The sequence below is a fragment of the Prunus mume genome, linkage group LG6, assembly GCF_029339155.1.
Source record: "Prunus mume cultivar Tortuosa linkage group LG6, ASM2933915v1, whole genome shotgun sequence".
NCBI classification, from domain to species: Eukaryota; Viridiplantae; Streptophyta; class Magnoliopsida; order Rosales; family Rosaceae; genus Prunus; species Prunus mume.
The window spans coordinates 5,690,814-5,707,555 of record NC_142703.1 but is presented as its reverse complement, the minus strand read 5'-3'; the positions used below and the strand labels follow the sequence as shown (position 1 = coordinate 5,707,555).

General features: G+C 34.5%; 2 protein-coding genes across 3 annotated transcripts; both read left to right on the top strand.

Annotated features, from left to right (window-relative positions):
• Positions 1-515: 515 nt before the first annotated feature.
• Positions 516-4,030, top strand: LOC103341853 (carbonic anhydrase 2-like). Its single transcript, XM_008245409.3, has 9 exons — positions 516-646; positions 1,203-1,261; positions 1,661-1,795; positions 2,172-2,220; positions 2,319-2,435; positions 2,581-2,634; positions 2,742-2,827; positions 3,309-3,417; positions 3,572-4,030. Exons 2-9 carry the CDS (start codon positions 1,218-1,220, stop codon positions 3,743-3,745), a joined length of 768 nt encoding a protein of 255 aa, XP_008243631.2. The 5' UTR covers positions 516-646; positions 1,203-1,217; the 3' UTR covers positions 3,746-4,030.
• An 8,690-nt stretch (positions 4,031-12,720) lies between these two features.
• On the top strand, positions 12,721-16,098 carry LOC148915924 (carbonic anhydrase 2-like). 2 transcript variants are annotated; one of them, XM_089055504.1, is made up of 9 exons: positions 12,721-12,811; positions 13,396-13,454; positions 13,856-13,990; positions 14,365-14,413; positions 14,515-14,631; positions 14,791-14,844; positions 14,955-15,040; positions 15,380-15,488; positions 15,643-16,098. In XM_089055504.1, the coding sequence occupies exons 2-9, from the start codon at positions 13,411-13,413 to the stop codon at positions 15,814-15,816; spliced, it is 768 nt and encodes a 255-aa protein (XP_088911630.1). In that variant the 5' UTR covers positions 12,721-12,811; positions 13,396-13,410; the 3' UTR covers positions 15,817-16,098. The 2 variants fall into 2 exon arrangements, with proteins under 2 accessions (XP_088911630.1, XP_088911631.1); XM_089055505.1 differs by having other exon boundaries at positions 12,754-12,835.
• Positions 16,099-16,742: the final 644 nt, after the last annotated feature.

Below are 16,742 nucleotides of genomic sequence, written 5' to 3'. Positions count from 1 at the left end.
ACCACTTAGGAGCACACCAAATACCTATGCCAATCCAATGAACACACCTTATATATGAAGCAATAGATAGAAATATTATAATGTAGTACATCAGATAGCTAAAGAGGTCCAACTTCAAGTCATACATGAAAATCAGAAATCAAAATTGCAGTGCATTCTTCGAAAGAGGATACGCACCGGGTATATACTGACAATGACAAATTACAAAAAATTAAAAGGAAAAATGCGATCTTGATTCCTCCACAAAAGCTCCCCCTTTAAACATAATTTATTTTTAAAAAATATATATACATTTGAAAAGGGCACCACTTTTCACATGGCAATATGCAATTTACACTATTAAACAACTTGGTAGAAAAAAAAATGTTCACATCGAAGGATGCTTGTTAGAAGCTGTCAGCCCTTCGTATTTTATCATATCACGACTTAAATGTGGTCCACCTGTGCCTTTCTCGTTGTCTAATCTTCAATAATTCAAAGTAGTAATTAAAACATGCCGATTAAATAGTAAGTACTCTTGGTCTGTATAAATAGTAGCTCCACTCCTCGCAGCAAAGATGTGCACGCATTTGTGTTGTGTTTGTTGCAAATTTGATCTCTCCTTGAATTCCCAGCTATATAGACAAGTTTCTTGAAAACTTACACGGTTAGGGCAAAATATAATATATTTATACTATGTCTTTAGACTTTAGCTTACTTGATTTACACTTTTGCTTTTATAAACTGCATGCCATGCATTTGACAAACTATTCTGAATCTTACTCTCTAGTTATGTATGCATTTTTTGTGAGTGGATTTTGCAAGTTTTGATTCAAATGACTTTTCGTTTTGAAATTCAGGAACGATTCGAAATCGAAACCCCTTTCTACCAAACCAAAAGGATTTTCGACTATACATTTGTAAAACTTATGAACTTCATTTTATATGTGTGTACTTGTTAAGTATTGTTAGTGAATGGAGCTTTCGTTGTGCACGCATGAGTAGTGCTAGAGTACTGCTAGTCTTTCATTAGAAGCCTAAACCAGTTTTAATTAACTCGAAATGAAAAACACCCATTTAATTTAAGAGAAAACTACTTGCCCAAATTTTTTTAAATAAAACCTAGCGAACTTTAAGAGGAACAACTTACATATATGTACACACAAATATATACTTGTATATATTGAATATTTTCTTCTAACTAAAGTTCTTTGAATATGCAGAAAAGAAAGTAGGCAATGGCTAGCCAATTGGCCCTCCAACGACTCAAGAATCTCCTCAGGTACTCTTTATTATTATTTTATTTAATTTTTGTAGATTCCTACGATTGACCTTTACACACAGCGTAGAAAGAAAAATACACTGAAAGATGTTGTTGAGCTCAACCAATCGAGCTATACTCCACTGATCAAGTTCTTTTTTGTTTTGAGTAACAATAGCATCATGTACAAGAAATTCTACAACATTTCCGTGACATGTTGTATATCTTTAATTTATAAATTATAACCAAGTGTTCATAGACTACATATGATAATTTAGCCATCAAATTTTAGAAAGAAAAAAAAAATCATGGCTAAATATAATATTTGGCTACCAAATCTTTTCCAAAACCGTGTGCTTAATTTATAGTTTAACAATATATGCAAAATTTGACAATTTTGGTTGGTATATATGGTTGCAGTGAGAAGGGAGAGCTGGACGATGTGGCTGCTGCCAAAATTGAGAAGTTGACGGCTGAGTTGGAAAAACCTGGTGATTTTAACCCAGTTCAAAGGATTGTAGATGGCTTCATCCACTTCAGGATCAACAAATTCGAGTAAAAGATCGGATATATTTTTCAAACGTTAAATCATATATGAATGATTAAATTCGTGAAAAGCATCTCAACCGCTGCCACAATTCAGAAAAACAAAAAAATCATCATTGAAGGACTTTATGTTGAAGAACATAAAGTCTAACATCGAAACTTTGACAAATAAAGTACAACATATGATGAATTGTTCCATTACGAATAACATTGAGACCTTTGTAATAAAACTTCACACTTATTGAATTTTATAATATTAGTGTTGGTAGTAGTAGCATCTTATACCCAAAGGACAAAATAAATAATAGGTGGATATCTTGAAAATTTTAAAATCTAATAATATTTTTCATTGTTTCTTAACTATCTTTTTGGGCTGATCTTGCAGAAAACATCCAGACTGTTTCAATGAGCTTGCTGAAGGACAGAGCCCCAAGGTACAATTTGGGCTTCACTAGATTAGGCCTAGCATCTTAAAATGAATTATTATAGGGCTTAACATATTAATAAAATTTTATGTTTTGTTTCAATGCAGTTTCTGGTATTTGCATGCTCGGACTCCCGAGTAAGCCCCTCACATATCCTTAATTTCCAACCTGGGGAGGCCTTCATGGTTCGCAACATTGCTAACATGGTTCCTGCTTTTAACCAGGTTCAATACTCTCTCTCTCTCTCTCTCTCTCTCTCTCTCTCAAGTGATTAGTTATTCTAATCAAGCTAAATATAATTTTTAACAATTTATCTCACACTAATCATGTATTAGACAGCTAAAATAAGTTCGTTTATATGGCTTGCAGCTAAAATACGTAGGAGTTGGAGCGACCATTGAATATGCTATAACAGCACTTGGGGTGAACATTCCAAAAACTTTAGATTTAATTAATTATTAATTACTAGGTATTTTCTCTTCACTTCTTACAATATTTATGAATGATAACAAGTGAAGAAAATTTGACAGGTAGAAAACATTTTGGTCATTGGACACAGTCGTTGTGGAGGGATCAAGAGGCTTATGACTCATCCGGAGGATGGTTCTGTTCCCTTGTAAGTTTAGCTTGTGGAAGATTCATAATCGTTTATGAGGATGAAATGCTTTTGTTCATTACCAATTTTTTTAATAATTAATAACTCCAACACTAAAACAAATTCAAAGAGCATTTGTATCCACAAGTAGAGTTTGTATTAGCATTTTTTCGTGGACAATATACTATAAGACACTCCTTTAAAATATTAGCCATGAAGAGTGTCAATACAAACTCTATTTGTAGACACAACTCCATCGACCTATTTTTAGTAGTGTGGTTGTTCCAAACACATGAAAGGTTCTATTTCTTCTTCAAAAAGCACTAAAAGTGCTATTCTTGTATATTTTAGTCAAACTTTATAAATGCCTTTTTTTAGCGTGGTGAAAAGTATTTCAATGAAAAACTAAGCAATGAAAAACTTTATTAACAAAAGGGAGAACAAATTATAATAACTTGCCAATGGTATACAACGTTGCGTCCATTTTGATTGGAATTTGCAGTGCCTTCATAGATGAATGGGTTAAAATTGGTCTACCAGCCAAGGCTAAGGTTATAGCAAATGGACTGGGAGGGCATGATATTGATGAACAATGTGAAGCTTGTGCAAGGGTAAGCTAATTATATAGCACCAACACTTCTATACTTTCCCATCTTTAACTCAATGGTAAATTTACAAGGCACATATACATTGCACACTCGGTTCAGTTCTCCATGATTGAAATAAATCTCACTCAGCATCTTCTTGAACAATGATTTCATGCAGGAATCAGTAAATTTATCACTGGTAAACCTGCAAAGTTATCCATACGTTCAAAAGGCGATTTCTAACAGAAAGCTAGCACTCCGGGGTGGTTACTATGACTTTGTCCATGGAGTTTTCGAGCTCTGGGAGCTTGAATCACACATCTCACCCCCCATCATTATACCAGCACCTTAATTGCTAGTTACATGAAGCATCATCAAGGTGTATATGTGCCTCTGCCAATAAAAGTGACAATATATAAATAACGTAGATGAGGCCCTATAGTGGTACTGCTTGGTCTTGTATCAGTTCCGATTGGTTCTTCTGTCAATGTTTGTGTAATGTTCTTGTTTTCTTTAGTTGAATTAAGAACTCATGTCCCCTTTGTAATTTCAAGGAAACTGTGTAATAATTAGCAGCTATTATCTGCTGCCCTCTTCTATATGATATTTGTTTGGCATGCTTAGCAGCTTAGTTGAATCGTTGTTTCTTTCTTGGGTTTAGAAGCAGCTCTTAAGCAACTACAAATCTGTAATTGATTCATCCCTAATTTCAGCACGCTCAAATAACGGTTCATCCACTTCTCTGCTAATGCTATCCCACCTTGCCAATTAGAGAATTAAGAAACTCTTAATCTAGTGATACTTCTTTTCCTAAAATTGAAAGACATTTCAAATTTGAACCCTGTCCTCACTAGCCGGTGAAATAATCAAATTTGATGTAAAAAGCTAGTAACTAACACACCTCCCTATTTTTGGGCTTAATTCCTGTTTTACCCCCAAGCTCGAATGTAGATTCTAATTTACCCCTTGGAACTCAAATGTCACACACCCTCCAGAACCTTACTCTATGTCCCAGTTTACTATTTCCGTCCTCAAAATCATTAAGTTGCTGATGTGGCATGAACATTTTGATAATTTTAGCTATTAATTTAAAATATATTTAAAGAATTTTAAAAACTTATATAAATATAAATAAAAATTTACACAAACGAAAAAAAACAAAAAAACCCAACGGTACTTCCCAAAGCCCAAGCACACATTGAGTTGAGTTGTCCTTGGGCCGGGCCCGTCCCATGTAACTTTGAATTTTTATAATTTCATTTTATTAAACTCATGGTAGCATATTAATTTGATATTATAATATAATAATATTTTCATACTTTTCATTAATAAATTCAAGGATTAATTATAGTTTAGTACCCTATAGTTACACCCTTAAGACATGTTAATCCATATCTTTTCAATTTTTACAATCACATACCCCAATCTTTTAACTTTGTTACAATGTGGTTCCATCGTGAGGGCTTCCATCAGATCTATCCGTTAGTTGCCTACGTGGCATTTATGGGTCCCATATTTTTCTTTTTTTAATTCTAAATTGATTAATGTATGAATAAAATATTATTTTTTTGGAAAATTTGAAGAAAAAGATAAGAAAAAAAAATCTTAGTTTATGCTACTATGGTTTATACGAAAGACCAAAAATTTTCACCCTCCTTCCCTCTTCCTTCTCCCTTCCTATCCCGACCAGCCTCCACCCACTAATATCCCAACCACGAAGACCCTCCACATCTCTCTTTCACCCTCAATCTCTACCTAGCCCCACGAACCCAACCACCAACCACATCTCTCTCTGTCTCCGGTTCTCTCTCTCACAGTCACCTCCTAGATCTAGGCACCATCTCACTCATCGGATCTCGCCGAAGTCGTTTTGAGTTATTGGGTCGAGTATGGGTGCACTAGGGACCATGGGAACTGGAGTTTGAGTTCGCAAGGGAGGATGAAGAGTTTCACCTCTCTCTCTGAAATTTTTTGCATTCAACTTCCAAGTTCTGAAAATTTTCAAGTTTTGATTTTGTGTCACAAATGAAGGGCTTTTCATTCAGTATCTCTGTTGCAAGAAACCTTAACGGCGGAATCACATTGTAACAAATTTAAAATATCGGAGTATGTGATTGTAAAAATTGAAAAGATGAGAACTAACATGTTTTAAGGGTGTAACTATATGGTACTAAAGTGTAATTAACCCTAAATTCAAATGTAAAATACAATTTTATATGCTTGGGCCAATATATCGTATCTGGGAGATATTTGATCTAAAACTTCTAGTCGATAGAACTATGAATTCCTAGTTTATAGGAATAAGAGAACGAAAGGAATTTTAAGACAATTATAAAAGCAAAAGGAAGAAGTTATGGAACTGCTTTGAGTTCTGCTTATCTATTTCATTCATCAAATGGGGTTTATATACAAGTTCATCGTCCTAAAGTAGCAAACTGAAAATAGCAAGTGGTTTTAAAACATAAGAGCTTAATGATTTTAAAACACCTACGCACATAAGCCATACAAAATTGGTGGTTTAAAACAAATTGGTTTTAAACCAGAAAATATTTATGGGTTTAAAATAATTAAATAATGATATAATGGTGTATAATTATTTAATTATTTTGTTTGCAAGATCTTCCTAGATCATGGCTCCCCCATTTAAGATGCTTGAGCTCCTGGTCAAGCTAAACTGTGAGATGAGGAAACTCAGTTATTGCCTTGTCTCGAATATACCACTTCGACTTGCTAGGAAGTTGACATTTTCTGCTAATGCGGAAATGTTCATATTTTCTACGACGGGTTTAACAAACCTTTTACTCTAAGATACACTCCTCTTGCAAAGGGTCTTCTCGTTCAATCTTTAAGTCATCAACTGATGGAAGGTGAATGGCTTCGTCGGGATAATCATCAAGTAGAGATGGCTCAAAAAGCTTAAGATTCTCGGCATTGATGACCGACTACATATGCATGTATGGTGGTAATGCAAGTTGAAAGGCAATAAAATTAATTTGTTTGTCACCTTCTTTGAAGTTACATGGCACACGATGCTTATCATGGCGAACTTTATATCATTTTGAGAACGTTGCAGTTGTGCCTCCACTTTAGTATGAATCTTTCGGACTCGTTCGAAAATTTATATGCTCGGACATGTTCTTCTTCTTTGCCACTTAATGGCTAGTCACTCATAGTGAATGCTAAATCAAAAAGACTCTGGGGTAAATAACCCAAACATACCTCAAATGGAGATTTGAGTGTGGAGCCATGAATTGCTCGGTTAAAACCAAACTGTAATTAAGGGAGACTTTCATCCCAAGCCTTTAGATGCTTGGAATTATACCCCCTCAACAAGTGTACCATAGTCTAGTTTAAGAGCTCTGTTTGCCCATATGTCTGTGGATGAAATTTAGTGCTTTTTTTAAGTCTGGTATCCATAATTCCCCATAATAACTTTCAGAAATGGCCTAAGTATCTACCGTCTTTGTAAAAAATAATCGATGTAGGTAAATCAAAATGCTTCCAAACATGTTGGAAAAATAACTTACCAACTCATTCTCCAATAACGGTCTTCTTGCATGGAATTCAAATCACCATCTTACTGAAACGATCCACCACCACAAACAAGTAATCATTTTCAGAACCATAGCTTGCTTAAGTTTCAGAGGATTGATTAGAGTTGAAGCTTTTGGTTTTAGGGAAGTGTGAAGGAACATTTTAAACATATGCTTACATATGGGTTGAACTTTGTTTTCTTGTCTAAAGAACTACGTGTGGCTTGATCCCTTGGTAAGGGTACGTAGGCAATCTAGAGTTACAAGGTGCAGCCACAAGATCAAGTGCTGAAAATTTGTTCAGTTAGGTCATATTGGAAATTGACAACATATCCATGTTGTTCTAAGAGTTGAGACCATATTCCGATGGTTGAATGATTTATGCTGTATAAAGAGGCATGAGGCCATTTAGATTTATTTGTCTGATGCATGTTGAATGATTGGGATTTTTCAATTTTAACTGTATATTTTTATGGGTGGAAATTTATTGAGAAATGTTCTTTTTTCAGGGTAGACTCTGCCGATTTTCTGGCAAAAGTTAAACCCTTAAGTTTGTTTTCGTTTTGCTGTTCAGGGCAAGAGAGGTATTTTGGACATTATGCCTGGCACCTATCAGGTGTTGGACACGTACAAGGTCCGACACATATTTCAAAATGGAATTTAGGCCGGGTCTTGTTAGGTAGTGTCATCATATGTGATATTTTTGGAGGAAGTATTAGTGGTAGGGTGATGGCGAGGTTGAGGTGTGGGTGGTTAATGCATTTAGCTACCAAAAATTGCCTCTATTGTCCATTTGTAATACAAGGAGAACTAAGGGTGTGTTTGGTTCATTGGAAATAAAACGATTCCCCATGTTTGGTAAGTCCAAGTATGGGAAATGGTTGTCTCATGCATTGGAAAATATGGGGGAAAATGAAACCTACCCCCCTTAGTCCTTTAGGTGAAGCTTTCATGTTCCCTTCCCATAGGAAACTAAGGTCATCATTAAATGCACATTTTTCATGATCATTTTATCCCCATTAACAATTTAGAATTATAATATAGCATTAATATGCATTATTTTCTGTATTTGTTTAGTTCATATTTCTAACGTGGGTATAATAGGAAAATTAAACAACGTTTGTTTTACAATCTTACACAAACCAAACATAGGAAAGGAAATTTTCATTTCCCATCCCTCGGGAAATGATTCCCCATCAAATTCGTTCCGCAAACCAAACAAGGCCTAATAGCTCATGTCTATAGTATATTATTTGGTTGAGTTACTAGTTCCAACCAATCCAATTCAATCAAACTAAATTATCCCCAAACACTACAAATTTCCTTATCCAAACCACTACAAATTTCACATGGGGCTTATAGATCAAGTAATTAAGAGAATTCTTCCATGACAACCCCTTACTTGATCCCTTTGCCTATCATAGTATATATGATTGGTGGCTTCTAGTATCTCACCTTTCTTGTCTGACATCGCCTATGTCGTCAATCACGTATGTCAATTCATGCATGCTCCTCGCACCACTCATCTTCAAGGTGTCCAACGGATTTTTCGTAACATCTAGGGGTGAAATTGGTACTTAGGTGATGAGAGGTAAATTTGCCACACTTAAACAAAACACAACAATCTTCACACATTTTAGACCTTGACCAAAAACACTTGTGACTAGTCAACTGCTAGTTGTAAACAGCCACAATCAATAATACACACAGAGCATGCCACAATGTACCTGCAACCCTAGAAGATTACTAGTGACAACCTAGGCACTCAGAAGGACCCGTCAATCTAGGCACCTCATGTGCTAGCAACAACTACGGTGAAAGTGTGAGAAATTATCACAATCAAGTAAACACCAAACAACAGATAATGATGACTAGTCAACTACAAGGACACAAACCCAGAATTCGTACGATGACCAGTCAACCACCAAGAACACAAACCCAGAAAAATTGCAGAGATGCAATCAGAAATTGTTCACCCATAAACCCACCATTGGGAAAAACTGGGGGTCATCAACCGACCAAGCAATCCACTAAGTAGAAAAAGATTCTTACAAAGGAACACAAGCAAGCTCAAGAAAAACCTAGATCTATTTAGGAAGATGAGCTATACCTCCTTTGTGCAATCTTCTTATCCAACTTAGCAAAGCTTGAAGCTCAATTCTTCATGGCAATGATAACTCCTTCTCCAGCTCATTCATCCCATGGCACAAGCTTGCAAGCTCTAACTTAGACAGAAACTAAAATTTTGATTCAAATGAGAATGCCCAATTTCTTCAAGAAACCATTCTCTTGAATAAATTAATCTTGAATCTGACCTAGATATATATGAGAGAGTGTTTGATCTAGCAAGATGAGGTTTTCATATTTCAAATACATTTTTCAAAAAGAAACATTTTGGAAAACTCAAAGATAAAAAATATGAAGGTTACACTTGAGGAAGAAAAGAAAGTTTACAGAGAAACTTTCCAAAACTTGCCTACAAAAGTGACGGTTGCCAAATGAGGAATGCATGCGTTTTTACACAAAAATTCCTAAGTTAGAATCGTACAAGACAGTAGAGGATTTCGCAGAATAGGACAAAAAAGTGAGTAGGATCTAGCTGGAAACAATGACATGGAAAACCTTACTAACGCAAAGGTTGACTAGTCATATGGAAGAAGGATGACTAGTCATATGGAGGATGACTAGGATATGACTAGTCATACGGAAAAAGGATGACTAGTCATAATCTTCAGGAATAGGTTAATGCAATGCAAAACTTACCTTTGTCAAACACAATGTTGTCCATCATAATGTAGCTAGATAAGAACACCTAAAGAAGTAATTCTTAATCTAAACTTAGAGCTTGGGAAATTACAATGATTGTCCTATTACAAAATTGTCAAGGGAAGCCGAAAGAAAATCACAAAAATGCATACACTTACAAGGGGACTCTTGAGCATGGTGCTCTCTTTCATCGGACCTTTGATTTATCACTATTTGGCTTTTCGAATTCTGCTTGGGCAAGTACTATTGATGATAGTCAAGGTGTTCTATGTTGGCGAGTCCTTATTTAGTTAGGATTTTGGTTACTATGTTCTGCCTTACCTACTATCATGCTCACAGGGTGTCTGTGTTCTGCTTTTATGTGTTCTTCTATGTGCCCTATTTGTTAAGGTTTGTCAGTTGTTTCGCTCGTGGTTTATGACAAAGCCTTCTCTACAGTTGTTCGATTGGTCAATGTCGAGTATGGTATTCTATGACTTGCTTGTTAAGTTGGGCATGCGAAATATCTTTGCCCCAACTTGAGGGGGAGTGTTGGCAAGTCCTTATTTAGTTAGGATTTTGGTTCCTTATTTATTTAGGATTTTGGTTACTTATATATTTCCTATTTTATTTGGGGTTAACACATTTTTGTACTTGTATAAATACCTTCATATGGGAGAAGAATAAAAATATAAGCATATATGGGCATAATTGAATATTTGCCCTACTCACACGCACTTGTTATGTTCATTTTACTCATCAGTTGGCCAATGTTGGAGAACAATCAGAATATAACCAAATAACATAATAAAAACAATACGAAATGTATTCTGTATATATAATCAAATCAATATAGCAATAGAATGAATTACAAAATACTGCTTGGATAGATGGTAGAGTCTTATAGAGTTGCAGTGTCCTTTAGACAATACTTCTCCTCTACCCATGTGCTTGTAGTTCAATACGAGTTCATTCATCAGGACTAAACTATCACAAATGAAAGCCTAAGCACTGTGGCTTTGATTTCTAGCGAACAGTGATATGCTTTCTGTCAGTAAATATTTATGTATGAAAATGATAATGCAATTCCAAATTTTATATCTTCTAGTTTGGACTAATTGTCAATATATAGAGGTCTGATACCTCTTTATCCAACAGTTATAATAAACATATTTGAATTTCAGATAATGATTTTATCTAAAAATGAATTTCTAATTAATAAAAAGAAATATTAATTAAATCAACAGAGCCCCAAGGCCCATCTTTTCACAATTAAATATATATATTTATTATATATATATATATATATATATATTCCAAGTCCAAACCAAGATGATGCCCAACTTTGTCTCCACTAGACCCATATCCTATTTAAAGCTTCTAAAGTATTGGTGCTTATAAATCATGAAAGAAAATAACTCTCTTCCGATGTGGGTAATAACAACCAATTTGAGCCTACCAACAACAATTGCCACCACTATAGCCTTTTGCTTTTCTCTTTCATTCTTTCTTTTGGCGTGGTAGTGCGGGTAATAACAACAGACACCTGCCCTAGCAAGGGTAATTACTATAGGACACAGTGAGTCACGGACCAATCTCATAGTCAAAAGTAGCACACCAATGCAGCTTAAATGCTAAGATCCCATCATCAGTAGAAATAATCTATAAGTCGAGTAATTGATGTTCTTTTCCAAATTACTTAGGTCGGCAGCTATACAATATTTAGGCAAGAGTTCATTTGGTGACATAAGAAATGTTTAGGTCGGCAGCTGTGTACAATATTTATACAATATCAAAACCGACGGAACATAAGTTTCTTATGTTGCAAAACAATTTGATACCAAGAACCTTTAACATAGTTCAATATCCATATCATGAATCGTGTGGGAGAGAAAAAATTGCATCAAATAAAAATTAAAGAAGTAAAACAAGAGGGGGACTAGTTCAATCATATCTCATCTCATATACATTCACAGTACATTGCATATGGCCATTTGACATTGGACCAATATGCATATACAAAGCATTTTGCAGGTGCTTACTAGTGGTGGTAGGGAAACTAAATTGTTTGTATTCAAAAAGTTATATGCAATTGCACTTGAGTGTAAGGGTACGTGTATTTGATTGTCATTATGCAACACTTGAAAACGATAGAAAATGCGTTTTTCTTGTGGGCATACGAGATTTTATTATGAGATGGCCTATAACGTTAATTTCAACTCTAATAAGCTATCCAAGCAGTTAAAATTGACGTTAATTTGCATGGCGTGAGACGGCCGCCTAGAACTATATGATACTATTTTATTTTCCTCATTCAATCACAACGTTAATTTCGAACTCTAGAATCATTAGCCTCAATTGAGTCAGTAAATACCAAGTTTTCAACAAAAACATAACCAGAGAGAAGCATATATGTAAACCGGAAAAGCTTTTTAACTAACAGTAGTCAACCCCATTGGTAAAACTGATTAGTTGTTTGGTAAACCTTTTTTCAAATTAAACAAATACCTTTATATATGAAGCAATAGATAGAAATATCATAATGTAGTACATCAGATAGCTAAAGAGGTCCGTCTTCAAGTCATACGTGAAAATCAGAAAACAAAATTGCAGTGCATTCTTCGAAAGAGGATATGCACCGGGTATATACTGACAATGACAAATTACAGAAAATTAAAAGGAAAAATGCGATCTTGCTTCCTCCACAAAAGCTCCCCCTTTAAACATAATTTTTTTTATAAAAAAATATACATTTGAAAAGGAAATTTAGGGTTATACATATTTGAAAAAGAAAAAAGAAATTTGGGTAACTTTTGAAATTGGAGGGGACCAATTTTCACATGGCAATATGCAATTTACACTACTAAACAACTTGGTAGAAACAAAACTGTTCAAATCGAAGGATGCTTTGTTAGAAGCTGTCAGCCCTTTGTATTTTACAATGTCACGACTTCAATGTGGTCCACCTGTGCCTTTCTCGTTGTCCAATCTTCAATCATTCAAATTAGTAATTAAGACACATGCCGATTACATAGTAACCCTCTTGGTCTCTATAAATAGTAGCTCCACTCCTCGCTGCAAAGATGTGCATGCATTTGTGTTGTGTTTGTTGCAAATTTGATCTCTCCTTGAATTCCTAGGCAAGTTTCTTGAAAACTTACACGGTTAGGCCAAAATATAATCTCTTTATACTATGTCTTTAGACTTTAGCTTACTTGATTTACACTTTTGTTTTTATAAACTGCATGCCATGCATTTGACGAACTATTCTGAATGTTACTCTCCAATTATATGTATGCATTTTTAGTGAGTGAATTTTGCAAGTTTTGATTCAAATAACTTTTCGTTTTGAAATTAAGGAACGATTCGAAATCGAAACCCCTTTATGCCAAACCAAAAGGATTTTCGACTATACATTTGTAAAACTTGTGAACTTCATTTTATATGTGTGCACTTGTTAAGTATTGTTAGTGAATGGAGCTTTCGTTATGCATGCATGAGTAGCGCTAGAGTACTGCTAGTCTTTCATTAGAAGCCTAAACTAGTTTTAATTAACTTGAAATGAAAAACACCCATTTAATTAAGAGACAAACTACTTGCCCAATATTTTTTTTAAATAAAACCTAGCGAACGTTAAGAGGAACAACTTATATATATGTTCACACAAATATATACTCCTATATATTGAATATTTTCTTCTAACTAAAGTTCTTTGAATATGCAGAAAACAAAGTAGGCAATGGCTAGCCAATTGGCCCTCCAACGACTCAAGAATCTCCTCAAGTACTCTTTATTATTATTTTATTTTAATTTTTATAGATTCCTACGATTGACCTTTTCACACAACGTAGAAAGAAAAATACACTCAAAGATATTATTGAACTCAACCAATTAAGCTATACTGCACTGATCAAGTTCTTTTTTGTTTTGAGTAACAATAGCATCATGTACAAGAAATTCTTCAACATTTCCGTGACATGTTGTATATCTTTAATTTATAAATTATAACCAAGTGTTCATAGACTACATATGATAATTCAGCCACCAAAATTTAGAAAGAAAAAAAAAATTCATGGCTAAATATAATATTTGGCTACAAAATCTTTTCCAAAACCGTGTGCTGAATTTATAGTAGAACAATATATGCAAAATTTGACAATTTTGGTTGGTATATATGGTTGCAGTGAGAAGGGAGAGCTGGACGATGTGGCTGCTGCCAAAATTGAGAAGTTGACGGCTGAGTTGGAAAAACCTGGTGATTTTAACCCAGTTCAAAGGATTGTAGATGGCTTCATCCACTTCAGGATCAACAAATTCGAGTAAAAATAGATCGGATATATTTTTCAAACGTTAAATCATATATGAATGATTAAATTCCTGAAAAGCATCTCAACCACTGCCACAATTCAGAAAAAAAAAAAAAAATTCATCATTGAAGGACTTTATGTTGAAGAACATAAAGTTAGACTTTGATAAATAAAGTACAACATATGATGAATTGTTCCATTACGAATAACATTGAAACCTTTGTAATAAAACTTCACACTTATTGAATTTTATAATATTAGTGTTGGTAGTAGTAGCGTCTTATACCCAAAGGACAAAATAAATAATAGGTGGATATCTTGAAAATTTTAAAATCTAATAATATTTTTCATTGTTTCTTAACTATCTTTTTGGGCTGATCTTGCAGAAAACATCCAGAGTGTTTCAATGAGCTTGCTGAAGGACAAAGCCCCAAGGTACAATTTGGGCTTCACTAGATTAGGTCCAGCATCTTAAAATTAATTAGTATATAGCTTAATAACATAATAATAAAATTTTATGTTTTGTTTCAATGCAGTTTCTGGTATTTGCATGCTCGGACTCCCGAGTAAGCCCCTCACATATCCTTAATTTCCAACCTGGGGAGGCCTTCATGGTTCGCAACATTGCTAACATGGTTCCTGCTTTTAACCAGGTTCAATACTCTCTCTCTCTCTCTCTCTCTCTCTCTCTCTCTCTCTCTCCACCTCAAGTGATTAGTTATTCTAATCAAACTATACATAATTTTTAGCAATTTATCTCACACTAATCATGTATTAGACAGCTAAAATAAGTTCGTTCATATGGCTTGCAGCTAAAATACGTAGGAGTTGGAGCAACTATTGAATATGCTATAACAGCACTTGGGGTGAATATTCCAAAAACTTTAGATTTAATTAATTATTAATTACTAGGTATTTTCTCTTCACTTCTTATTACAATATTTATGAATGATAACAAGAGAAGAAAATTTGCCAGGTAGAAAACATTTTGGTCATTGGACACAGTCGTTGTGGAGGGATCAAGAGGCTTATGACTCATCCGGAGGATGGTTCTGTTCCCTTGTAAGTTTAGCTTGTGGAATATTCATAATCGTTTATGAGGATGAAATGCTTTTGTTCATTACCAATTTTTTAATGTTTAATAACGCCAATACTAAAAAAATTCAAAGAGTTTGTATTAGCATGAAAGATTCTATTGCTTCTTCAAAAACCACTAAAAGTGCTATTCTTGTATATTTTAGTCAAACTCTATAAATGCCTCTCTTTTTTTGTTAGCGTGGTGAAAAGTATTTCAAAGGCCAACCCAATCAACTAAGCAATGAAAAACTTTATTACCAAAAGGGAGCACAAATTATAATAACTTGCTGGTATACTTGCGTCCATTTTTATTGGAATTTGCAGTGACTTCATAGATGAATGGGTTAAAATTGGTCTACCAGCCAAGGCTAAGGTTATAGCAAATGGACTGGGTGGGCATGATATTGATGAACAATGTGAAGCTTGTGCAAGGGTAAGCTAATTATGTAGCACCAACTCTTTTATACTTTTCCATCTTTAACTCAATGTTAAATTTACAAGGCATATATACATTGCACACTCGGTTCAGTTCTCCATGATTGAAATAAATCTCACTCAGCATCTTTTTGAACAATGATTTTATGCAGGAATCAGTAAATTTATCACTGGTAAACCTGCAAAGTTATCCATACGTTCAAAAGGCGATTTCTAACAGAAAGCTAGCACTCCGGGGTGGTTACTATGACTTTGTCCATGGAGTTTTCGAGCTCTGGGAGCTTGAATCACACATTTCACACCCCATCATTATACCAGCACCTTAATTGCTAGCTTACATGAAGCATCATCAAGGTGTATATGTGCCTTTCCCAATAAAAGTGAATATGTATAAATAAAGCAGATGAGGCCCTATAGTGGTACTGCTTCGTCTTGTATCAGTTTCTCGGTTGGTTCTTTTGTCAATGTTTGTGTAATGTTGCTTGTTTTCTTTAGTTGAATTAAGAACTTCATGTCCCCTTTGTAATTTCCAGGAAACTGTGTAATAATTATTAGCAGCTATTATCTGCTGCCCTCTATATGATATTTGTTTGGCATGCTTAGTTGAATTGTCGTTTCTTTCTTATTGGGTTTAGAAGCAGCTCTTAGGCAACTATAAATCTGTAATTGATTCATCCCTAATTTCAGCACGCTTAAATAACGATTCATCCACTTCGCTCAAATAACTGTTCATCCACTTCTCTGCTAATGCTATCCCACCTCGCCAATTAGAGAATTAAGAAACTCTTAATTTAGTGATACTTCTTTTCCTAAAGTTGAAAGACATTTCAAATTTGAACCCTGTCCTCACTATTATAAAAATAATAAATAAATAAATAAGTAAATAATTAACTGGTGATATAATCAAATTTGATGTAAAAAGCTAGTAACTAACACGCCTCCCGTTTTTTGGGCTTAATTCCGGTTTTACCCCCTAAGCTCGAATGTAGATACTAATTTACCCCCTGGAACTCAAAAGATCACACACCCTCTAGAATCTTACTCTATATTCTAGTTTACAATTTTCATCCTCAAAACCGTTAAGTTGCTGATGTGACATGAACATTTTGATAATTTTAGCTATTAGTTTACAATATATTTAATGTTATAAATCCATATGTTATGGGTTTATAGGTTATGAATGCCCACAATAATAGTCACTATTAACCTATCATAATACCCATCATTATATACTTGTAACCTACCAATTATG

Bases quoted from the DNA above. Each gene is read 5' to 3' on its own strand.
- LOC148915924 (XM_089055504.1), top strand. From the start codon at position 13,411: ATGGCTAGCCAATTGGCCCTCCAACGACTCAAGAATCTCCTCAA. The intron at 14,632-14,790 runs GTTCAATACTCT...TATGGCTTGCAG, and splicing joins TGGTTCCTGCTTTTAACCAG to CTAAAATACGTAGGAGTTGG. The intron at 15,489-15,642 runs GTAAGCTAATTA...GATTTTATGCAG, and splicing joins AATGTGAAGCTTGTGCAAGG to GAATCAGTAAATTTATCACT.
- LOC103341853 (XM_008245409.3), top strand. From the start codon at position 1,218: ATGGCTAGCCAATTGGCCCTCCAACGACTCAAGAATCTCCTCAG. The intron at 1,262-1,660 runs GTACTCTTTATT...ATATGGTTGCAG, and splicing joins CGACTCAAGAATCTCCTCAG to TGAGAAGGGAGAGCTGGACG. The intron at 2,635-2,741 runs GTGAACATTCCA...AAAATTTGACAG, and splicing joins ATGCTATAACAGCACTTGGG to GTAGAAAACATTTTGGTCAT.